Here is a 25,357-nt window from a genome sequence, read left to right on the forward strand (position 1 = left end):
TTTGTCAGAGGTAATAAAGAAATCTCTTTCTATGAGTATAAAGCATAAAGTTTGCTTTGGTTTTGTGAACTACGCTCCTCCATTTAACACAAAAGCACTACCCTCCATCATGGAGGTACTGAGAAATTGATTATAGCCCTTCATGGTTTCTAGGGACATCATGAAAGCTTCAACATGTCTACCCTATTGCCCTCTCATAGATTGATAGGTGTAGAGCATAGCAAGGATGACAGGTGTTGTGCTTATGGCTCTTTATTTCCATGACTTTATCTTTATTTTATTCATTGGCCTTAGGCAAAGCTGTTTGCTTTTCAACGACAGTTGCTGCGAGTAAAATGCTGCAAATAGAGTATTTGAGCCGCTCAAGAACAACAACTAATATCATGCCAAGTGGCCTTTTATAGTCTCGAGAAAGCTCAAGAGCGCATTAGGCTCACCCACAACACTAAGTGGCACGACGTATTTAATGAAGCCCAAGCCATGGGATTGACAGCGGGCACAGATTCACACATATCTCGAGGGGCATGGACGGTTCACAAAAATTGGATGCCGTTGACTTTTTCATTCCCTAGATGTGGATCGAATCTCCCCATTGGCAGGCTGATGTGCTAACCACGCACCTGTGTGGGTTTGATTGTCCAACCCTCCACTTCGTAGCCTGACAAAGTGAACAGGCGCAGGCAAAAGATCCTAAAAAGTAAACATGGATGCCATCCAACGGACGTTAGTCGCCATGAAAATTGTGCCCCATGTTGTGCGTGCATGGCGTGGGCTTCATTCAAGACCCCTTGGTCTGTAGTGCTTGGTTAGGTTCACCAAGTAATAATCGCATTACTTGATTACTTTGTTAGCGTAGCAGCCGCTTTTGATTTCTCGGCCTCTCAAGCATCCACGTGGCGGCTCCCTTTCTCACTAAAATAGAGTCTACGCGAGAAAGGCTACGCTTTTCAGAGCAATATAGAGCGTGGGGTGTTTTGCAGCGGACTAGAGCAAAATGTTGGCACTCTCTCTCTCTCTCTTTCTCTCTCTCTCTCTCTCTCTCTCTCTCTCTCTCTCTCTCTCAAGCTTGAAGCGAGGATGCAAAGAGTGTTGATTGTAGGATACGCCCAACATGGCTAGGGTGAGGATTAACAATGAGATTTTTGGTCAAGGGTTGTTGGTGAAAGATGTCGTACTTGGCAGCGCTTTGGTCAATATGTATGCAACATGTGGTGCTCTCACGAAAGCAAAGTTCTCGCTGGGCATTCTCTCCGGGAATTGGTGAAAGATGTCGTACTTGGCAGCGCTTTGGTCAATATGTATGCAACATGTGGTGCTCTCACGAAAGCAAAGTTCTCGCTGGGCATTCTCTTCGGGAACGTCATCATCTCAAACGTGTTGATTGCAGGATATGCCCAGCATGGTTGTGGAAAGGAATTTTACCCTGATGTGAAGGAAAGGTCTTTCTTCATATGCAATCACCTATGCTTGCACCTTGAAGGTTTGTGGCCTTATGGAAGACTTTCACATGGGTAAGAGAATTCACTAGTCATGGGTTGTTGGTCTAAGTTGTCATACTTGATGGTGCTTTGATCGATATGTATGCCAAATGTGGTGTCCTTCGTCTCTTGCAAAGATGTCGTACTTGGGAGCGCTTTGGTCAATATGTATGCAAAATGTGGTGCTCTCATGAAAGGAAAGTTCTCGCTGGGCATTCTCTCCAGGAACGTCATCATCTCGAATGCATTGATTGCAGGATATGCCCAACATGGTTGTGGCAAGGAATTTTACCCAGATGTGAAGGGAAGGTCTTTCTCCATATAGAGTCACCTATGCTTGCACCTTAAAGGTTTGTGGCCTTATGGAAGACTTTCACATGGGTAAGAGAATTCACTACTCAGGGACTGTTGGACTAAGTTGTCATACTTGACGGTGCTTTGATCAATATGTATGCCAAATGTGGTGTCCTCCATCTCTTGCAGCGTGTTAGAGTGTAGGAGATGCCCAACATGGCTGATGCAAGGAAGCTCCAGGTTGTTTAAACCGGATGCATATGCCCAACATCGTTGTGCCAAGGTAGCTCTAGGCTGTTTCAACCGGATGCAAACGAAAGGATTTTCTCCAAATGCATTCACCTATGCTTGCTTCTCACGGCCAATGGCCTCATGCGAGCTGTTGACATGGGTGAGAGAATTAACGAGAAGATAGCTAGTTCGGCGCTATTGGTGAAGGATCTCATGCTTAGCAGTGCTTTGGTCAAACGTGTTGGTTGCTAGATATGTTCAATATGCCTGTCGCAAGAAAGGTCTTGACTATTTTAACGAAACGTCTTTCTTGAATTGCATTCACCTATGCTTGCACCTTGATGGCATGTGGCCTTATGGAGACTTTCACATGGGTATGAGAATTCACGATGAGATTGCTAGTCAGGGGCTGTTACAATACGATTCCATGAAGTGGAGATGCGCAGTGCATTGATTGCAAGATACGCCCAACATGGCTGTGACAAGGAAGCTCTGGGTTGGTTTACATGCAGGCTTGACAGAGCGTTGATTCCAGGATACGACCAGCATGGCTGTGGCGAGAAAGTTGTGGACTGATTCAAAGGAAGGCCTCTCTCCAAACACTTCTGCTTGTACCTTGATGTGGCCTTACACAAGATGTTGCTACTTATGGGCTGTTGTTGCAGAAACGTGTGTTTGGCAGTGTCTTGATCAATATGTATGCCAAATGTGGTGCCGTCACGAAAGCACGAAAAGTTTTTGATAGGCATGTCGTCACTTTGAATGCGTTGATTGTAGGATATGCCCAACATACATGTGGCAAGGAAGCTATGGTATGCTTTACCCAGACGACAGGATTCACGATGAGATTGCTAGTCGAGGGTTGTTCGAGAAAGATGTCATGCGTTGTGGTGCTGTGGTCAATATGTATGCCAAATGCGGGTGCCCTCACAAAAGCAAAAAAGGTCTTGATGGGCATCCCCTTCACAATGTCATCATTCACAATGTGTTGATTGTTGTTCAAGGAATTTCAGGGTTGTTTTCATGAGTTATGAAAGGAAGGCTTCTATTCAGATGAAAATCACTTCTCTTCAAATGAAATCGCCTATGCTTGCACCTTGAAGGCATGCGGCCTTACGCAAGACATTCACATGGGTGACGGAATTCTTGAAGAGATAGCTAGTCACAGGCTGTTGCACAAAGATGTTCTTGGCGATGCTTTGGTTGATTTGTAGGCCAAATGTAATACCGTCCCGAAAGCACGAACAGTTCTTGGTGGGTAGCCTCTTCAAAATGTTGTCACTTGGAACCCGTTGATAGCAGGATATTCCTAACATGGCTGTGGCAAGGAAGCTATGGGCTCAAGTGAGATGTTGTCTTTTGGATCGTGCTGATTTCAGGATATGACCAACATGGATTGTAACATTTAATGGTCTAGTAACTTGTGTGTAGCGGAAAATAACTTAGACATAGTGAGCATTTCATTAAGAATAGATTCCTAATGAGCATAGCAAGAGTGCTTGGTTGGAGAGAGAGAGCAACAAAAGCATAACACCTCGTTAGATAGGCATGAACAATACTTCATAAAAAGAGAGATATTAAGCAATTAACAGTTGAGGACCGGATGTACATGGAGCCAGTCCCCCCTCCAAAAGGCTTTGTATTATAGCTTCCCCCATCAAGGGAGACTTTGTACAATACAATACTTTGTGTTCCTTGAAACAACTCGTTGGTGCAATGAAGATGGAAGCTTCAAGCACCAAACTTACACTTGAAAACACATCAATTCCCAGACCTAAGACCTCACACAGCTTCGAAGATGGTGAGAGCTAGCAGGGTATGAGACTAGATGTACAGGAAGAAGGAAGTATTCTTACGAGAAAGAAGTATGCTCCTCTCATAATCACTCTTAATAGCATAGCTTAGCTTAGGGCTCTTGCTCAAGGGCTCTTGGAGAAACACGTTTTGCTTGGCAATTCTTTCGCTGATATATATGCTAAATGTGGTGCCCTTACCAAAACATAAAATGTTCGTATGTTGGAGTGTGTGGATTATAGGATATGCTCAACATGGATGTGGCAAGGTGGCTCTAGGTTGCGTTTTTCAGATGCAAAGTGAGGGATTCTCGCCAGACAAAGGCTCTTGGACTGCTCTTATAGCACAACTTTGTTGTTTTGGAAAGCTCTGGGCTGCTTTATCTAAATGCTGATTGAGGGGTTCTCACCAAACGAATCTCCTAGAGTGCTCTTATTGGAGGATATGCCAAGCAAGGGCTAGCGGAGGAAGTTGTTTTTGTTTGATGCAACACAAAGGGCACCTTCTCAACCACAATCACTTTTCTTAGTGTGGTTAATGCATGTAGTGGCTCAGGTATGCAACATTGTCGATCCACGTGTCTCTGCATTTCAAACGGCACCTCTTTATTTTTAATGAGCGTCACTTTTTTTATCACAGCTTGTCACTTTCAGATTTATATAACAAATCTCCACAGCTTTTTCACTTTAGCCATCTCTTGCGTGCAATCTACTCCAGCATCTCCATCAATGGTTACTTGGTGCAACAGGTTGGCAGTCTCTCTCTCTCTCTCTCTCTCTCTCTCTCTCTCCACTTCAGTTTCACGATTGGCATATCATGATGCTTTGTTTCTATAGACATGGGTGAGTGAGGAGATTGCTAGTCAAGCACTGATGAAGAAAGATCTCGTTTTTGGCAGTGCTTTGCTGGATATGTATGCCAAAGGTGATGCCCTTACAGAAGTGGACGAGAGTGAGTATATATTATGTTTACATTGATTGTGAAGCTACATATTCTCCCTAGATGCAATTACCTATGCTTACACTTTAATCAGCTACTTACAATGATGATATCCTCTTGTAGGAGTAGAGACAACATGAGAGGTCAAAGGCAAGTAATGTGTATCGACGAGGGATATCAAAACGCCCGGTGAGTAAGCTCCGCCACATTTTCGCAGTTGAACATTAGAACGCAGCGAACAAATACACTGAAATTTGCATGCTGTCGTGGGAATGGCACGTTCCTTCATATTATATAAAATTGGGGAGGACTGTGCAAACTCCTTCGTGCAAAGAAATTTGCATGTTTTCTTTTTTTTATAACATAAAAATGGGCCAATACATAATCAAAGTTAATATGTTTAAATATTATTAAAAATGTTAAACTTCAAAAATGCTGACCACTTTATGGTTTTTTGCGAGGTCCGTATTGTATACACGACATTATCATTGCTATGTACCAGAGATAGCACACTGACGATAAGTGCAAGCGCTCTCTCTCTCTCTCTCTCTCTCTCTCTCCAATTCCTATAATCTTGTTCTCTCTCTCTCTCCTTTACTCTCCTCTAAGCAATAAATATGTCAGACAAAACTAGAAGTATTAATCTATTTCGTATTGTTATCTTTGTACGTGCTCCTATGTACTAAACATTACAATGCAGCTAACGAAGCACTCTAGTTAGGATTTTCCGAAGGGCATCTATAAAAGATTATGGTTTATAAACCTATATTTTGCCTTCTAATTTTTCCCGACCATCACTCTGGCACCTTGAGGCTCCGTCCTGTACGAGGAAGGAATTTCACGCGGAACCATGGCTGCCACCACAACGGAAGAGGAAGATGCTTCGGAACTGAAGCTCGGTGCAGGTACGCTCATTTCTCCGTGGGCGTTTCTTTGAAGAGCGTATCGTGTATGGCCACGATAAACTTTAGAAGGGCATGCCGACACAGGTTTGAACATAATCAAGCTCTGTGAGGCAATGCTTTACCATACATGCACATGTATGTGTTAGCTGGCACCCTGGCTGAAGCCTAGGATATTAGCAGCAACTTGGCTTGAGCATAGGATATTAGCAGCAACTTTGGCTTGAGCCTAGGATATTAGCAGCAACTTAATTTTGACAATGGGCTTACAATAACATTGCCACCTGGAGCTGGGAATGAGAGCTGGATCGGGAACTATGGGTGAGAATGTCTGTGAAAGATGTGGGAAAATGATGTTGGGTCAGTCACATGATTTCGTGGCTATACCCTTACAAATTATGATGCTTTGGTAGTCACTAACCATGTTGGAAAAGAAAAGCACGGTCGTAACATTGTATTGTAGTGATAGAATGACAACATCTATGCCAATACAAACATGGTGACCAGCATTGTCAATACCAACATAGCCTACAGGCTATGAGTTACCGTTACACAAGGAACGATTCTCAGATAGTCAAGAAGGAAAAGTCACCAAAAGTACGTCACAAGGAAGGAACAATTCTGTGTCTGATGAGATAGGTAATGTTTCGGAACAAGGGGGACGCAGAGAACAGGATTCCCATTTTGAAACAGGATTTTTTGCTCCGCTCTGACTTTTGATTTTTGAATTTCTTGTGGCTATGGCTACCAGTTGCCTCTCTCTCTCTCTCTCTCTCTCTCTCTCTCTTTAACTTTTATCTGAAAATAGCATTTTACTATCACCTCCAACCTACAATTCATAGGTTGTAGTTTGGTGGTGATGATGGTGTTATAAGTTTTGTTTTATATCTCCATATTCTTAAGATATGTTCTAGGACTTCGAAGTAGAGCAGAGAGAAGCACATAGTTATAGCCACAGACACATAGAGAGAGATGAGAGTGAAAATAACTTTAGATAAATAACTCTAGGGAGCCAAACTGAGATCTATAGAAAATGAGGCAGAGCAAGTTTTCTGTATGTCGCCACAATACCAAGAGGCTTGGAAAAGTGGGGCACTCCCTAAAATTGGCAAATTTATAATGTGGCCTTGACAAATTTAGGGAGCAAAGCTAATCATAGGCCATTTGAATTCAGAAGAAGTTTTGATCAATAAAAGGTCAAACTGTGTTAATCTGCACGAAGAGGGCTACAATGGCTATATAACTATCAAATGCTGCCCAAGTATCACCGTTGGCTCAATGCCATCAAAATAATCCCAAGCGAGTTGCGGAAGAGATAGAGTGAGAAGGTTTGCAAGTTTGCTTGTAGTTAGAAAGTCATGTGACAAGGTGGTAAGATCGACAACACAACCACAAACTCAATTGAAAATATCAAATACTAGAACTTGAACACTATAAACGAGACACAACGGGGCAGATTTCTCTACTCAGATTGTAATCGCTTCCTGCGAGGGACCGGATGGAAACACAGAGATAACTGCAATCTACACACATGGCATTACTTTTAGTACTTCATCCTCTCCCTAAGTCCATGTAGGTGCTCCTGTGTAAGCAAATAGTTACTTGAAAAGCATTCAAACTCAAAAGCATTTGTTGGCTAACAGACTTGGACACTCCCAAGTCAAGAATTTACCGCAACACGACAGGAATTCACTTCAAAACAGTTCACAATTTGATTCGACACCGGCCCGGCAGAGTTTCGTACCGAGGTATTGGTCCCAAAGACTGGTGTCCCTTTCGGTATTTCTTTTAGTATTAAATCCCTTGCACAAAGTACAAGGGAGTGGGTGGGTCTCACTCTCGGACTCTGTGTCCAGATGCTCTTAGAAGTGGGAGCCCAAACCACACTTATAAAGAGTTACAACAAGGGATGCCAAAAGCAGAGCCCCAAAAGCTGTCCCAAAAACTGCCCTCACAAATAAAGCAATCATCTCTCAAGCCTTGGTAAATAAAGCAACTGAGAATAAAGCTTTCATTGCGTAGAATAAAGCAGCTTGATATGCGTAGAAAAAGTAGCCGTACAATTTTGCCGTACGCAGCTGCCACATCATCCCGCGTTTTGCGCCGCAATCTGCGGGGGTTTTGATCAATAAAAGGTCAAACTATGTTAATCTGCACGAAGAGGGCTACAGTGGCTATATAACTATCAAATGCTGCCCAAGTATCACCGTTGGCTCAGTGCCATCAAAATAATCCTAAGCGAGTTGCGGAAGAGATAGAGTGAGAAGTTTTGCAAGTTTGCTTGTAGTTAGAAAGTCATGCGACAAGGTGGTAAGATCGACAACACAAACACAAACTCAATTGAAAATATCAAATACTAGAACTTGAACACTATAAACGAGACACAACGGGGCAGATTTCTCTACTCAGATTGTAATCGCTTCCTGCGAGGGACTTAGATTGTAATCGCTTCCACGTCACCAGTTTTTGACATACCCCCCTCTTAAAAGCATTGTAATCGCCCTCGATTACGCCTGCAAAACAGACAGAGGCCATAAAGTGTCTTAACAGACACTGACTGTTAGTACCGACGCACTAGGAACACACATCTAGCACATGTACCAATCGACAGTTACATGACACGACATCACTTGACATCACAGGACATCGCATGACAAATCACATTCAAAATTCATTCGGATCTCAGACCATGATTTATCGGCAACGTATTTAGCAATTGCATCTAGAGCTAGTCGGGACCTCACAAATGCCCGATTGATTAATCCTTATTGCAACCATGTCTATCGAGACCGTTCAGACCAAAATGATGCAGTCATTTCGTCTATCAGTTCTTGCACTTAAACAAGTCAAGAACAAATCAGTATCATATTATCGGGAATTCCAGTTCATAAAGTCATACAGCAGAATACTGTCAGCTCACAGTATCCCTGAAACTCAAAGAGACATCAGTGGCTTTAGTATCAAAAATCGAGGCAATCTGTTGACAAAGGAGCGGAGCGACTCCCCTCTCGTGCATACCCGCTGCGCCAGATTTCACCCAAGCTGAGTTCGAGGTTCCATTTAGAATAGACTATGCTAATCCAAATGCTTCAAGGTAAAGATTCACAATCTGAGGAGTATCTGCTAGGTCCTCCTCCATCCACCACGCACTTCGCATCCAATGCAGGATAGTTCTTGAATTTAACCAAGAACCGCCTTATCGCGCTACCCTTAATCTTTTTGTCTTTATGTGCCAATATCTGTTCTGGAACAAGGATCTCCTTGTTTTCTTCCACTTCGGATTGCTCATCAGGCTCCCCATCTTCGGGCACATCGCCTTTAAAAGGCTTCAAGAGACTCACATGAAAAGCATTGTGAATTCTCCAAGTATCGAGCAGCTTGAGTCTAAAGGAGACATCATTTAACTTTTCGAAAATCTGGAAAGGTTCGTAATAACACATACTAAGCTTTGGAAAAAGCCTCTCCTTTCCCTTTTTCTTTCTCAGGCGTGCCTTCTCAAAACGTAAGAGCACCCAATCGTTCTCCTTTTATTTTAAATCGCGATGATGGCGATCTGCTGCCTTTTTCTGTCTTTCTTGAATTTCTGCAAAGCCTCGTGGACCTTGGCAAAAGCCATGTTTAAGTCACGCGTGTACTCGTCACCTTCAAAAATCTTATCTTTCGTGCTTAGGAAGGGTGGAACCTTCGTAGCACCTTCAATAATCTCAAATGGCGCCTTCCTCGTCGAAGAGTGTAACGTGTTATTGTAGGCAAATTCCACCAAAGGTAAATACTTTTCCCATTGAGTCTTCTGATCCGAGATGTAAGACTTCTATAAATCTAGTACCACTGAATTAGCAATCTCTGATTGCCCGTCAGTCTGTGGGTGGAACGATGACGAGAACTGGAACCGCGTTGCAATATTCTCTCAAATAGCCTTCCAAAACAAACTCGTGAATCTGGGGTCTCTGTCGGAGACAATCGTCTCAGGCATGCCATGTAATCTGAAGATCTGGGCCACAAATAGTCTCGGTAAGTGATCCGGATGGACTGTTTTCTTTACTGGAATGAAATGAGCTTGCTTTCTAAATCTGTCAATAGTGGTCGAGATACCATCATGACTACTCTGTGTTCTCGAGAGATAAAAAATGAAATCCATTGCAATACTCTCCCAAGGGCAGGTGGGTATGGGTAAAGGCTGTAACAATCCCGGTGCTTTATGCCTGTCAAACTTGACCTTTTGGCATACCAAGCAACTGCGTACAAAATCCTCCACATCCTTCTTGAGTCTCGGCCAAAAGAAGTATCTCTCCACACCTTTCAAGGTGGTAGCTATGCCGCGGTGACCCGTAAAAGGTGGACATTGGCATTCGGTTAAAACCTTTTCCCTCAACGGCTGTGTGTGTAACGCACAACATGGTTATCCTCATCAAGTAGCCATCCCGAATGGAATATCCCGCTAATATCTCCCCATTCCGCATCCGAGTGAAAATATCTGCAAAATCTGTATCTGTGGCATACTGATCAACCATATCCTTGAAGCTCCTATGATGTATCGCGGAAATAGCCAAAACCAATGGCTTCTGGGACAAAGCATCTCCCACCAAATTCTTCTGTCCCTGCACATGGACAATTTGGAAGTGAAACTGTGACAAGATGTTCGCCCACTGCATCTGCTTTGCCGATAGCTGCTTCTGTGATAAGAAGTAGCGTAAACTCCGATGATCTTTTAAGACCGTAAAATCCGCTCCGAGTAGGTAATGTCGCCACTGAGTAAGAGCATGGATAACCGCCAAAAGCTCTTTCTCATAAATCTGTGCGTTCAATTCCGGCCTTGAAAACAATTGGCTTTCGTAGGCAATGACATGGCCTTCTTGCATTAAGACCGCACCCAGACTACGACCACAAGCATCACAATATACTTCAAATGACTTCTGCAAGTCCGGCAAAGTCAAAACTGTTCCTGTAGTCAATTGCTCTTTCAGTGTCTGAAAGGCAGTCACCTCTGTGGATCCTCACGAAAAAGGGACTCTTTTCTGCGTCAACATATGCAAAGGGAAAGCAACCTCTGCAAACTTTCTAATGGACGGCCTGTAGTACGAACACAAGCTCAAGAAGCTTCTAACTTCGTGGACATTCTTCAAATCGGGCCAATCACAGATAGTCTCTATCTTGGCCGGGTCCATTTGCACTCCTACTGCTGAGACAAAAGTGTATCTTGGGTAGGAAAAATTCACTTTTCTTCGCATTAATCACCAACTTGTGATCTCGTAATGCTTGAAAGATCTGTAGTAAATGTTCTCTATGTTCTGCCTCATCCTTGGAGAAAACAATGATGTCGTTAAAGAAAGTGCCAACAAATAGTCTATACTCTCGAAAAATCTTGTCGATCATGCGGTTAAATGTCGCAGGAGCATTGGTTAGGCCAAAAGGCATCACCAAAAACTCAAATAACCCAAAACTCGTCCGAAAAGCTATCTTGTAGACATCTCTCGGCGCGATTCGGATTTGATGATATCCACTCTTCAAATCGATCCTGCTAAAACACGAGGATCCCTATAGTCGGTCAAGAATATCATCGATTCTAGGAATCGGAAATCTCTTCTTGATGGTGATTTTGTTGAGAGCTCTATAATCGATGCACATTCTCCAAGATCCGTCTTTCTTCAAAACCAACAACACTGGAGCAGTACGGTGAAGTACTAGGCTGGACAAGTACCTTTTCCAAGAGGTCTTTCACTTGGTTCATAATTTCTTCGTTGTGGGCTCGGCTCACACGGTAAGGTGGCTGGTTCGGTGGTGTGCTTCTAGGTATCAGATCAATGGTATGATCCTCTGGACGAGCGGGTGGTAACTCGCCTGGCAGGCCCTTTGAAAAGCAATCGGCATGAGTGTGGAGAAAATCTTGGCGTTCTTTATCAAGTTCAGACATATTTGTCCTATTCTCATCATTCAACTCTTTCAAAAAGATCGAGTAAACAAACAGACTGAATTTCATTAATTTTGAAACGGCCGAAGACGATACAAAGTGACAGACTTGCCCTTAAGTTTTACATCAAGTACAATAGTTCGGCCCTTCTCTGTAGTCAAAGTCGCTTTTCTTGCCTGATAGTCGACCACGGCGTTGTTCTTATGGTACCTGGGAATTCCCAGGAGGACATTTTCCACTTATTATTTTAAGTGACTTTTGTTGGGAACTGAGTAGGGCAATTTGGGTAAGATAATATATAAGCAAACCTAGGCTAGCACTATTTGGCAGAAGAGCAAGGAGAACACAGGCCGTAGGCAGCAGGTTCCCCCTCTCTCTCTCTCAAGCAGGACCTTTCCCCCTTGGTGGCGTTTTTCCTCCAAGCAAGACTCCCATCTCCCTGGCGTCCCCATCTCCCTGGCGTTTTTCAGCAAAGCTTCATCGCCATAGACTCCAGCACCCTAGAGTTTTCAGCATCAGCCTCCGTTTTCAGCATCAGCCTCATCGTCAGAAAACCAGCGTTTTCAGCTTGAGTATGTCACAAAGTGATGACGTGGCTACCCCAGAGCGAAAACCCTAACCCTAATTTCTGCCAGGAACCCTAATTGCTGAAACCCTAATTTCCTAAAACCTGCAAACCCTAAAACCTGTCAGAAACCCTAACCCTAACCCTAGGGCAGCAAGGGCTGAATCCCGGAAAATGCGCAAATCTGCTAACGTGGCATCGTACAGTAGTTCCATGAATCGCGGCAGCTTTCAGCATGCTTTTGCGGCAGAATTGACAGCCTTTGGGCGACGGCAGGCTGGTGCTTTTTCTGTAAGGTGCAGCGGAATGAATGTTGTATTTTCTCAAGATTAGTGATCTTTATTGCTCAAGGTTCCTTTTAGTTCTTAGGGAAGGAGAGAGCCTTCCGTCTTATGGAGAGTGCTATAATCACGAACAAAGTGAGTGGATATTGTGCGTGCAAGTGAATGAGACTGAGAGAAGGAGAGAGAAGAGATACGACACCGAGAGGTTGGAAAACCCTCCTCCGAAGGCCCCACTCTCGTCGGCGAGAGTGGTCTACTTTGATTGCACAAAGGTGTACAATGCGTATGCAATGGACTGATGCAACTTGGACTATGCCGATGACGACGACGGTGATGACGACGACGACTTGATGGCTGAAATCTGTGATCTTCTAATCGCTGAATTCGGGGTTGTCTTGGTGGCTGAAAATGACTGTTTTACTGCTGTCTTGAGGGCTGAAAATGGTGGACTTGTCGGGGGTCATGTTGATGGCAAAAATGCTGAGGAATTGTACCTGTCAGGCTGCGTTTTAGGGCTGGTTGTACCTGCTGAAAACGCTGCAAGGGCTGTGGTATCCATGCTGAGGAAACTCTACAAAAACGCTAAAGGGGCAGCAGTACTAGCGTTAGTAAATTACTGAAAAACGCTAAGGTTGTAGAGTCAAAAACGCTATTGGCTGGGACTGCTGCTGATGGTTAAAAACGCCAGGAAGAGAACTTGATGGCGATGACTGCAATGAGGGAAAACGCCAAAGGGAAGGAGTGGATGGTGAGGCTAAGTGCTGGAAAATGCCCGCGAAGATTGAGGTCCAAAAACGCTGGGGGTGTTGGGGGGGGGGTACTGCTGAGAAGTTGCCTGTTGAGTGGGAAGCTCCTGTTGCCTCTTCTGCCAGAAAGTGCTAACTTGGGTTTGCTTATATATTAACTTAGCAAAATTGCCCTACCTACTTTTGTTGGAAAGTTAATAAGTGAAAATAACCAAAAATAGGGAAAATAGGCTAAATGCACTAGAAAATTCCCCTGACTGAATCTGATGGATCCTGAAGGGAATACTGATGATCATGCTGTGTGCAACCAGAGGATATGCATGTATTATTAAGTGACTGGGCATGCACGGTCTGCGAACAGACTCACAAAAGTGCCATATCACTTCTAATCTAGACCGACTTGATTGAACTGAACCCTTGCTATGCTCTAGCTTGTCCACAGACACATACGGTTGGATGTGTCACGTGACATTTTCCCTACGCATTGGAGATAGAGAGAGAGAGACTCTGCTTTAAGCCAAGTAAGTTGCGTCAACTTATTTTACACATACCTTTTCTGAAAACATTTTTAAGTTAATAATGTTTTGTTTTATCTAGTTTTGTTTCGAAGCAATCAAAGTGATTTAGTTAGTTAGTTAGTTTGTTTTTGTTTTTCTTTTCTTTTCGTGTGTCCCTTGCTTTTATAGTTTTATGAGTGCTTTATTCCCTCTTATAATTCGTGAGTTCAGACTATTCTGAACTTATGAAGGTATATATATAGAGAGAGAGACTCTGCTTTATTTTCAAAAGCCCAAGAGAGCTGTGAGAGAGAGAAGAACTTTTGCTTTTATTTTAGGCTTTTGATTTGAAGCTTTTGGGGCTCTGCTTTTGGCAACCCTTGTAAACAATAAATAAGTGGCTCACACTCTGCAGAGCATCTGGACGCAGAGTCTGAGAGTGAGAACCCGACCCACTCTTGTACTTTGAACACTGATTAATACATAAAGAAATACCGAAAGGGGCACCAGTCTTTGGGGCCAATATCTCTAGGCACGGAACTCCGCCGGGCCAATGCATATCTATTGTGAACTGTGAATTGTTTTGAAGTGGTTATTTGGTGCTGTCGTGATTGATTCTTGACTTGGAGTGTCCAAGTCTGGTACAGTGGTATCGGAGCACAGCCGATTTCTCTTCTATGGGAAATCTGATCCCCAATTTTTTTTTTCCGCGACACCTATGGCTTCATGCAAGGATCAGTCGACTCCCTCTGCATCTGGAGAAGCGGGCAGGGATCACAACGAAGGAGAGTATGGCCCGCCTCGGCCTACTTAGGCGGAGCAACGAGAGATGAAGCGTCGTCAATTGATCGGCGATGCAACAAAGATGATGCTTAGTTTTGCGAAGGACCCGAAATTGGCAAATTATATGAGTGAGACTTCTTTTCAAGAAGTGCACGAGCAGTGGCAGAAAACCACAACACCACCCGCGAAACCCGCTCTCAAGAAACCTTTGCTCACAAGAAATATTCAGAGAAGGAATTAGAAGAGGTGGTTGATGCACAGATTGCTCAGCTTTTTGACAAGAAAGCAGAAGAAAGGCGGGTTATATGGGTCGTAAATCGACATTTGATAAGGCAAAGAGACATAAGAAGCGTGTTCGATTTGAAGGAGTATCCATTTCTTCTTCTTCTTCTTCTTCTGATAGTTCTTCTAGCTCTTCAAATTTGAGCGAAGAAGACAGAAAAGGCAAAAAGCGAAGCAAGAAACAACGCTTCGGAAAGGGCAAGAAAAAGACAAAGAAGTCGAAATCTCGCCGAGTGAGTGACAGTTCTACAAAGGACTCGTCTACAGACTGTTTAGACTCTGATGACAACTACTTTTATGCGAACAAGAAGAATTTTTATTAAGCCAACCAGTATGACTTTCTGGAAGACAAAAGCAAGAAAGTCCGGGAGTTTAAGGAAGGTGGACAGTCAATTAAATTTGACACTTTTTCAGGATACAAAGATGCTTTGAAGGCTTGTCTTTTATACAGCAGTTTGACATCGCTTTTGCGGGAGGACGCTACTCAAAGCACTCCAAGATTTGGAGAGCTGCCTCTTATTTTAAGGGGAATGCTCGAACTTGGTGGTCCACGCTTCTTCTAAACAAGACTGCGCCAGTTAAATGGCTAAAATTTAAGAAGCTTTTTATTTCTTCTTGGCTGACGCAAGAGTATGAACGCGATATACGAGCTACTTGGAACCATCTTCGGATGACCAAGAGAGATACAGTGGATGCTTACTGTGAAAGATTCTGGAGCTCTTTTCTACCCGCCTCTTCATTCAAGAAGATCTCGTTTAGAGAACAGATTGAGCGGTTCACCTTGGGTCTACCTACAGAGATCGGGATCATTGCTTGGAGCAGAAGTCAGCTTCTATTTAGGAGTTGATGAGTCATGCGAAGCGGGGCTTTGCCATTCACTCTGGCAGTCTGACCCACCCCACAGATGAGGCCATGACACAACGAGCCGAACAAACTTCTGGGAATGAAAGTAGAAAGAAAAAGAGCAACCCAGAGAAAAAGGATGCACGACCCAAGCTTAATCCTCAGGAGCGAGCTCGATTCATCAAAGAGGGGAAGTGCTTTGGATGCGGGGAACATGGACATATCTCTGCGAAGTGCCCTAAAAAGGCACAGAGAACAGAATAATAAGGACGACGACATGCCTGAGAGTTCGAGAGCAGGCGAGGAACGACGACGAAAAGGCAAGATGAAAAGAGGACTGGTTCTAGATTGTGTGGGTACCGATCCCGACACCATGGACGAGAGTACAAAACTTTGCCGAGCTTGGGGCAAAGTGAAAGATCAAGAGGCCTTGATCTTCTTTGATGGAGGAGCCAAGGCCAACTCCCGATCGGATGGGACCACTTGCGGAGGCAGTTCTAGCGGCACCCGGCAAGGACGTAGCCATTACACCTGTCATTGGCAAACTTCGGTTGCATTGTCAAGGGTATTTGGGGCATGAGGACTTCTTCATAATGCCTTTGGAGGGTTGTGATGTTCTCTTAGGGATTCCCTGGTACCACAAGAACAACTCCGTGGTCGATTATCGGGCGAGAAAAGCGACTTTGACTACAGAGAAGGGCAAAACCATTGTACTTGATATTAAACTGAAGGGCGAGTCTGTCCCTATTGTATCGGCTTCGTCCATTTCAAATTAATGAATCTAGTCTGTTTGTTTACTCGATCTTTATGAAAGAATTGAGCGATAAGGATAGGACAAATATGTCTAAACTTGATAAAGAACGCCAAGATTTTCTCCACTCTCACGTCGATTGCTTCTCAGAGGGCCTACTAGATGAGTTACCACCTGCTCGTCCTGAAGATCATACCATTGATCTGATACCTGGAAGCACACCACCGAACCGGCCACCTTACCGTGTGAGCCGAGCACAGAATGAAGAGATTATGAACCAAGTGAAAGACCTCTTGGAAAAGGGTCTTGTCCAGCCTAGTACTTCACCGTATTGCTCTCCAATGTTGTTGGTTTTGAAGAAAGAAGGATCTTGGAGAATGTGCATCGATTATAGAGCTCTCAACAAAATCACCATCAAGAACAGATTTCCGATTCTTAGGATCGATGATATACTCGACAGATTACAGGGATCCTCGTGCTTTAGCAGGATTGATTTGAAGAGTGGAATCATCATATCAGAATCGCGCCAGGAGACGTCTACAAGACAGCTTTTTGGACGACTTTTGGGTTATTTGAGTTTTTGGAGATGCCTTTTGGCTTTAACCAATGCTCCTGCGACATTTAACCGGATGATGGACATGATTTTTCGCGAGTACAAGCTATTTGTTGGCACTTTTTTTGACGATATCATTGTTTTCTCCAAGAATGAGGCAGAACACAGAGATCATATGCTTCAGGTCTTTCAGGCATTACGAGATCACAAGTTAGTGATTAATGCAAAGAAAAGTGAATTTTTCCTACCAGAGGTACACTTTTTGGGACACATTGTCTCAGCAGCGGGAGTGCAAATGGATCCGGCCAAGATAGAGACTATCCGTGATTGGCCCGATTTGAAGAATGTCCATGAAGTTGGAAGCTTCTTGGGACTATGTTCGTACTACAGGCGGTTTATTCGAAAGTTTGCAAAGGTTGCTTTCCCTTTGCATATCTTGACACAGAAAGGAGTCTTTCTTGTGGGGATCCATAGAGGTGACTGCCTTTCAGACATTGAAAGAGAAATTGACTAAAGGACCAGTTTTGACTTTGTCGGACTTGTAGAAGTCATTTGAAGTATATTGTGATGCTTGTGGTCGTAGTCTGCGTGCGGTTTTAATGCAAGAAGGCCATGTCATTGCTTACAAGAGCCGATTGTTCTCAAGGCCGGAGATGACAACACAGATTTATGAGAAAGAGCTTTTGGCGATTATCCATGCTCTTGCTCAATGGCGGCATTACCTACTCGGAGCGGATTTTACTATCTTTACAGACCGTCAGAGTTTGCGCTACTTCTTGTCACAGAAGCAGCTTTCGGAAAAGCAGATGCGGTGGGCGAACATCTTGTCACAGTTTCACTTCCAGATTGTCCATGTGCAGGGACAGAAGAACGTGGTGGCAGATGCTTTGTCTCGGAAGCCGTTGGTTCTGGCTATTTCCGCGATACATCATAGGAGCTTCGAGGATATGGTCGACCAGTATGCCACAGATACAGATTTTGCAGACGTTTTCACACGGATACGGGATGGGGAGACAGTAGCGGGATATTCCATTCGGGATGGCTACTTGATGAGAAAAACCATGTTGTGCGTTACATGGCCGTTGAGGGAAAAGGTTATGACTGATTGCCAATGTCCACCTTTTACAGGTCACCGCGGCATTGCTACCACCACGAAAGGGGTAGAGAGATACTTCTTTTGGCCGAGACTCAAAAAGGATGTGGAAGAGTTTGTACGCAGTTGCTTAGTATGCCAGAAGGTCAAGTTTGACAGGCATAGAGCACAGGGATTGTTACAGCCTTTACCCATACCCACCCGCCCGTGGGAAAGTATTGCAATGGATTTCATTTTTGATCTCCCGAGAACACAGAGTGGTCACTATGGTATCTGGACTATTATTGACAGATTTAGCAAACAGGCTCATTTCATTCCAGTGATGAAAACAGTCAAGCCGGATCACTTAGCGAGACTGTTTGTGGCCCAGATCTTCAGATTACATGGCATGCCTGAGACGATTGTCTCCGACAGGGACCCCAAATTTACGAGTTTGTTTTGGAAGGCAATTTGGGAGAACATTGGCACGCGGTTGCAGTTCTCATCATCGTTCCACCCGCAGACTAACAGGTAATCTGAGATTGCCAATTCAGTGGTTCTAGATTTATTGAAGTCTTATATCTCGGATCAGAAGACTCAATGGGAAAAGTACTTACCTTTGGTGGAATTTGCCTACAATAACATGATACACTCTTCGACGGGGAAGGCGACATTTGAGATTGTTGAAGGTGCTGCGAAGTTCCACCCTTCCTAAGCACGAAAGATAAGATTTTTGAAGCGGATGAATATACGCGAGACTTAGACACGGCTTTTGCCAAGGTTCGCGAGACTTTGCAGAAATCTCAAGAACGACAGAAAAAGGCAGCGGATCGCCATCGTCGCGACTTGAAATTGAAGGAGGATGATTGGGCGCTCTTACGCTTTGAGAAGGCACGCCCGAGAAAGAAAACGGGAAAGGAGAGGCTTTTTCCAAAGCTTAGTATGTGATACTACGGACCTTTCCAGATCACTGAAAAGATAAATGATGTCTCCTTCCGACTGAAACTACCTGATAGTTAGAGGATTCACAATGCATTTCATGTGAGTCTCTTGAAATCTTTTAAAGGTGATGTGCCTGATGATGGGGAGCCTGATGAGCAACCCGAAGTGGAAGAAAACGAGGAGATCCTTGTTCCTGAACAGAATTTGGCACATAAGGATACGAAGAATAAAGGTAAAGTCCGAAGGCGGTTCTTGGTTAAGTTCAAGAACTATGCTGCATTGGATGCGAAGTGGATGGAGGAGGAGGACCTAGCAGATACTCCTCAGATTGTGAAACTTTACCTCAATGCTTTTGGTTTAGCATAGTCTACTCCAAATGGAACCCAGAATTTAGCTTGGCCGGAGATCTAGTGCTGTGGGATGCACAAGAGGGAAGTCACTCCGCTCCTTTGTCAACAGATGCCTTGATTTAGATACTAGAGTCACTGATGTCTCTTTGAGCTTCAGGGATACTGAAGCTGACAGTATTCTGCTGTATGACTTTATGAAATGGAATTCCTAATTATGATACTAATTTGTTCTTGACTTATTTTAAGTGCATAAACTGATAGACGAAATGACTGCAGCATTTTGGTCTGATTGATCTCGAATAGACATGGTTGCAATAGGGGTTAGTCAACTGGACATTGATGAGGTCCCGATTAGATCTAGATGCGATTGCTAGCTACATTGCTGATAAATCATGGTCTAAGATCCGAATGAATGTTGAATGCCATGTGATGTCCTGTGATGTGACTGTCGATTGGCGTAGTTGAGGGCGATTACAATGCTTTCAAGAGGGGGGTATGTCACAAAGTGATGACGTGGCTACCCGAGAGCGAAAACCCTAACCCGAATTTCTACCAGAACCCTAATTGCTGAAACCCTAATTTCCTAAAACCTGCAAACCCGAAAACCTGTCAGAAACCCTAACCCTAATCCTAGGGCAGCAAGGGTTGAATCCCGGAAAATGCGCAAATCTACTGACGTGGCATTGTACGGTAGTTCCATGAATCAGATTTCCAGCATGCTTTTGCGGCATAATCGACAGCCTTTGGGCGACGGTAGGCTGGTGTTTTTTCCCTATGCATTGGAGAGAGAGAGAGAGAGAGAGAGAGAGAATACTCTGCTTTATTTTCAAAAGCCCAAGAGAGCTGTGAGAGAGAAAAGAACTTTTGCTTTTATTTTAGGCTTTTGATTTGAAGCTTTTGGGACTCTGCTTTTGGCAACCCTTGTAAACAATAAATAAGTGGTGAGGGCTCACACTCCGCAGAGCATATGGACGCAGAGTCTGAGAGTGAGAACCCGACCCACTCTTGTACTTTGAACACTGATTAATACATAAAGAAATACCGAAAGGGGCGCCAGTCTTTGGGGCCAATATCTCTAGGCACGGAACTCCTCCGGGCCAGTGCAAATCTATTGTGAACTATGAATTGTTTTGAAGTGGATATTTGGTGCTGTTGTGATTGATTCTTGACTTGGAGTGTCCAAGTCTGTTACAGAGTAGACCAGCGTTTTTAGCTTCAGAAAACCAGCGTTTTCAGCCTCAGAAAATCAGCGTTTTGCATGAACAAATTCAGCGACAAGAAGCATCCCAAGCATTCAGTTTTCAGCCATAATCTCGTCCTCGTAGTCCACGCCGTCGACATCGACATAGCCCCATTCAGATTTGCATCAGCATCTTGTACCAGATTGTGCAATCAATAGTAGATCACTCTCGCCATCGAGAATGGGGCCTTCGGAGGAGGGTTTTACGTCGTCTCTGGTGTCGTATTCTCTTCTCTCTCTTTCTCTCAGTCTCATGCACTTCCATTCACAGTGTCCATTCACTTTGTTGGTGTCCATTGTACTCTCTCATTAAAGAACGGAAGGCTCTCCCTTCCCTAATACAATGGTATGCGCTTTAGATTGCACAAATGTTGATACAATGGTCCTAGATGTTGAGTTGCTAATGGGATCTTGCGGTAGATGCTTGGATTTGCGAGGCTAAGGGCTGAAAACTGAAATTGCTAGGGCTGATCTAATATTTGGGCTGAAATCTGAGAACGCTGGTTGATCTGGTCTTGGGCTGAAAACTGAAAACGCTAGTAATGATGGCTGGATCTGCGATGAAACTGAAAACACTGGTGCTGATGGGGTGCTGTAGGCAACCTGATGCAAAAACGCTAGAGATGCCAAAGTACTACGGGTAGTTGGTGCTTGTATTGAGGGTACTGACTTATGCTTGAGAAGTGACTGCTAGGGTTACTAATATATGGAATTAAAGCTGGGTCGGAAAAAAAACCCATGATTTCTGGTTTTCGCGTGGCCCAAAAGCAATGCCCACAAGCTACGCAAATTACCCTATCCAAAAGCTGATGTTTGTGGTGTTGTTCGGAGTGCCATGTGGCAATGTAAATCACGGCACAAATTCAGATGCCATGTCAGCAGCTCGGCTATGGAATATTTGATGCCCTTTTTTTATTGTGAAAGGTCTGGCCTCTTTAGTGGCCCTTTGGGAGATCACAAGACCTTGCCACGTCCTCACTTGTGACATATCCTCCTCTTGAAAGAAGAGTAATTGCCCTCGATTACGCTTGCAAAACAGACAAAGGACAAAAACTAGCTCAATAGACATTGACTCTATGTACCCATGCACCAAACAAGACACATCCAACACTTCACAAAGACGACAATTACTGAATACACACATCACATTCACATCATTATCCTTGTCGGCATCTTAGATGAGAATCATGATCATTGTAACTTACTTGACAATCACATCTAGACCGCGCTCATCTTTCACGGATGTCTTAATCTACTAAATCTTGTTACTATCACATTCACATCTATCAGGTACACATCAATGATACCCTGTATGGCCTACAAAGCTGTTGTACACCTTTAAAGTTAATTGATGTGGCAACCTTAAAATGGTGATTTGCTTCTCAAGCTATGGAGCAAGACCTTTCGCAAACACAATATGGATTAAAGGTGTCACCTCATCAAGAAGTGACATTTGTTAGGGTTAATCTTTAGATAGGCCTCTTGACACCTACTTACAAGTGATCTCTAAAACTCTTGACCATGGCCCCAAAGAGGTTGGGGAGATGTCATCCATGAAGATTTGTAAAGAACTTGAGGAGGAGGGGCCTAAAGAGTATAAACTGAAAGAACTTGGAGCATTCTTTATCCTAAATTCCATTTGCTTGTAGGTGTATGCACCCTAGAGATTTACAAAAGTTGTCTTGACCCCCAATCAAGAGGAATACCTCTAAGATTATGATAGGTCCAAGCTTATCAAGGAGTAAATGGTGCCATAACCATGCACTAAGGAGAATTTTACTAGCGAGAGAGGAAGAGGGAGACTAAGGATCAAGAAGTATTGGATGGTTCCATAACCAAGCAATAAGGAGAATGGAACAAGCTTCCTCCGGTATACCAAGATCACATGTCCTTGATCCGGTCTTTGTAGGGCATAGGGGGTACCGCCTCCTTACTAGCAGTTGCTTGGGTGAGGGTTGACCCATCATGGCTAGGAGTTAGGTCTATTAGAAGAGAGGGTGCTATGGATTGAATTGGAGAGACAGAGGGCTTGTTTGAACACTTGGATAAACCCCCTCTCCTAGTTTGATAAGCCGCTTTGGGTGATTGGGATTTGTAATCCATATAGCATTATTTTTTCACTCATGCAATGCCTTGGTATGCCGCAGCCAAGCCACTGAGCAATGGAAAATCCTCCAACCATTTTGGAAAGACGGTCAAGCAAAAATCCAAGTTAAAAATTCAAGTCTTGTACGTGCAAGGGAACGTACTCCGCAATGCCGAGGGGTAGCTTTACAATGCATTGATCCAGTAAGATACTAAGGCCAAGAGCTAGCATAGTGAACTTTGGCATAAGGTCAATACCATAGCCACCATCGACAATCACCACAAGAATGAACTGCAAGCCAAAGATGGATGCAATGAGGCGGAGGCTTCTATTTCTAGGGTTCATACAGCCTAGGAAGTGTACTCTTGTGAGCCTGTATGCAGGACGTGCATGTCCAGGCAACTAGATTAGTTGCATCCCCGTGAAATGCGTCTTGATGAAGAGGGAGGGAGTCATATTTTGCTTTTCAGCCAGCTGAGGGCTCTAAGGTTCTCTCTAGGGAATTCTTCCACTGATCTTTTTGCCAAGCTTGCCTTCTAGTGACATGTGGCCTTGGTAGTACCTTACTAGCGTTGCTGTAATTGTGAAGCAAATGAATAGCAACTGGAGTCTTCTGGAATTGATTCTTGTTGATGTGGTTTTTGCAGACTTTGAGAAGGCGAAGTGTTTAATGAACTCGGAAGTAGCAGTCATTTTAGAAAGGAAGTACGAGCAACTCCAGCAGCTTCCTGATCCAGCAAATCAAGTATCACAGTATGTTTTCAAGTTGGGAAAAATTTTCAACCAGTAAAACGCCCGTTTTTCTGTTTTTTTTCAGCATTTTCACTTAGTCTATCGTTGCAAGTTTGCTTTCTAGGAGAGTAGGGTGTCACTTGCATGCCAACAATAGATTATGACACAGCGCAGGTAATACGTTGAGAGTTGACACATTCAACTCAGCCTTAAACTTGTGTCTAGGTGGAGGTGGTGAATTGGCGGGATCAAGTGAAAAGGTTTTGAAACAAGAGACCAGCTCTAGGTTCTGCCCTTTCTATAATATTATCGTGAGAGTAGTCGTCGCATACTCTTGCAATGCACGTGCTTAATGTCTCATTTCATTTTCTAGGCAGAATGAATCAGTTTTGATTTTGCTAAGGCCTAATTTCAATAATCTCTAAAGAGCAAATTATTACATGCATCAGCATGAAAGTAGTGGCTTGACCAAGGCATTACACATGGGCTAGGTTATTGAGTTGTCATGCTGGTGATATGGTTGTCTTTCAATGAAATAAATATTCATTTTGTGCTGGGTACAGATTCCCACTAGAAATGGCAAAGTTGCATCTGCATTTTCTTTTAGCAGCCCGTTATGTTGTATCTTCTTCATTGCTTGCTTTCCATTTTAGTGAGAAAGGGAGGAGACTCCTGATGGGAGCATTCTGTCTAGAAGGTTTGCTAATAGGAGACAAAGACTACGGTTCTTTATGCTGAATATTTTTTGCAGGGTATTTGAAAAGTCCTTGCAGTATGTAAAGCGCTTCAGTCGCTATCAAAATCCGAATGCAGTAAAACAAGTTCGAGAGTATCCTTCGTAGGAGAATGACTACAACAGTTTACCTGCATGTCCATACAATCATGCCAGCTTACCAACAGAAAAGTCCATCTGTTACCCAATATGTACTGGATGCACATAGTATGCGTGTGTGCTGATTGTGTGTGAGACAGCATATATTGATACAGAGGAGTTCTACACTTACTCTTGGGCACTGACAACGAATGGGGATGTCGTAATGTTTAGTCACATGATGAAGCTGATGTTTATAGTGTCTTATGGGTGACTAACATGAGTCTTAACACACACACACACACACACACACACACACACACACACACACACATCATAATATTTGACTACAACCAATTCAAGGTCGACAAGCGGCCCATTCTCCAGCTTGCAATTTTTTCCATGACAATTTGCCAACAGAGTGCTTAGTCGGAATCAGCTCGCTGAGTTTGAGGTAATCTGCCTTTTCTTTGTTCTTCTTACTTGTGGTTGGCGACTAATCATGTGAGTCTATTAGGTTTGCGTAATTGGAAATCTTTGTCCTGATACGTTGGAGGAAGCGAAGGCGTTGGTTCCTTCTCTCGCTGTAAGCCGACCTTGAGTTGCAAATTTTTTTTTTGTTACAGACTCTTTTGAATGGGAAACAGAACATTTGTTTGATGTTTACAGAAGAGGAGCAAATCTGATGATGACGAGGATGGGATCACGGACGAGAAAATTGAGCAAATGCTTGCAGATCTTGCAACAATTAAGAAGTTTGAATAGTATAAGAAGACATTTGTACTATGTACGCCTTATTATCATCCGCAGACATAAACTACAGATTTTGCAGCCAGCTTGGACTATGACCTACTAGAGACTAAAACATCTACAAGGGCCTTACAATTCACTCTGTCTTGAGGTCAACAGAACGGACTGAGTGTTGCTCATGAACTTAGTCTTTACATGGAGAGCTATGGCTTTCTAGATGGCTGTCACAATGTCTTTCTAACACAGTTACTTTTTGTTCTCGCTTTTGTAGATTGATATGTTAAGGATGGTTTGGACTTTCCTCAAGTGACCCTTTTCTATCAGAAGTTTTTATATTTTTGTTCTCTTACGTCCGGAGAAACGGTTTGCTATGTTTGTAGAGAACAAGCAGGACATTCAGGTCACTTGAAAATACCAAGAGATGGATTGAACACTAGATTTTATTGCATTTGTTCCATGAAATCCCATTTTTATAACAGTCTATAACCCTGCACCACCACCACCACCAAACCCCCCCCCCCCCC

At 43.6% G+C, this 25,357-nt stretch overlaps 2 protein-coding genes across 2 annotated transcripts; both read left to right on the forward strand.

Annotated features, from left to right (window-relative positions):
* Positions 1–1,206: 1,206 nt before the first annotated feature.
* On the forward strand, positions 1,207–4,774 carry LOC147428185 (pentatricopeptide repeat-containing protein At4g18520, chloroplastic-like). Its single transcript, XM_086496810.1, has 7 exons — positions 1,207–1,480; positions 1,616–1,787; positions 2,516–2,567; positions 2,669–2,815; positions 3,041–3,213; positions 4,437–4,545; positions 4,634–4,774. Exons 1-7 carry the CDS (start codon positions 1,207–1,209, stop codon positions 4,772–4,774), a joined length of 1,068 nt encoding a protein of 355 aa, XP_086352936.1.
* Positions 4,775–5,483: 709 nt separating this feature from the next.
* LOC147428186 (DNA-directed RNA polymerase II subunit 4-like) lies at positions 5,484–25,093 on the forward strand. The gene is made up of 6 exons (XM_086497438.1): positions 5,484–5,641; positions 23,188–23,293; positions 24,024–24,101; positions 24,504–24,537; positions 24,601–24,669; positions 24,753–25,093. The coding sequence occupies exons 1-6, from the start codon at positions 5,587–5,589 to the stop codon at positions 24,846–24,848; spliced, it is 438 nt and encodes a 145-aa protein (XP_086353564.1). The 5' UTR covers positions 5,484–5,586; the 3' UTR covers positions 24,849–25,093.
* The last annotated feature ends 264 nt before the right edge of the window (positions 25,094–25,357 follow it).

Source organism: Adiantum capillus-veneris, chromosome 23 (assembly GCF_014529385.1).
Source record: "Adiantum capillus-veneris isolate H3 chromosome 23, ASM1452938v2, whole genome shotgun sequence".
Taxonomy (NCBI): domain Eukaryota; kingdom Viridiplantae; phylum Streptophyta; class Polypodiopsida; order Polypodiales; family Pteridaceae; genus Adiantum; species Adiantum capillus-veneris.

Coding starts and splice junctions, on each gene's coding strand:
- LOC147428185 (XM_086496810.1), top strand. CDS start 1,207: ATGTGGTGCTCTCACGAAAGCAAAGTTCTCGCTGGGCATTCTCTCCGG. Junction 2,568..2,668: donor AGCATGGCTGTGGCGAGAAA/GTTGTGGACTGA, acceptor CTGTTGTTGCAG/AAACGTGTGTTTGGCAGTGT. Junction 3,214..4,436: donor GGCGATGCTTTGGTTGATTT/GTAGGCCAAATG, acceptor TTTTTATCACAG/CTTGTCACTTTCAGATTTAT.
- LOC147428186 (XM_086497438.1), top strand. CDS start 5,587: ATGGCTGCCACCACAACGGAAGAGGAAGATGCTTCGGAACTGAAGCTC. Junction 24,538..24,600: donor ATCAGCTCGCTGAGTTTGAG/GTAATCTGCCTT, acceptor TGAGTCTATTAG/GTTTGCGTAATTGGAAATCT. Junction 24,670..24,752: donor CGTTGGTTCCTTCTCTCGCT/GTAAGCCGACCT, acceptor TGATGTTTACAG/AAGAGGAGCAAATCTGATGA.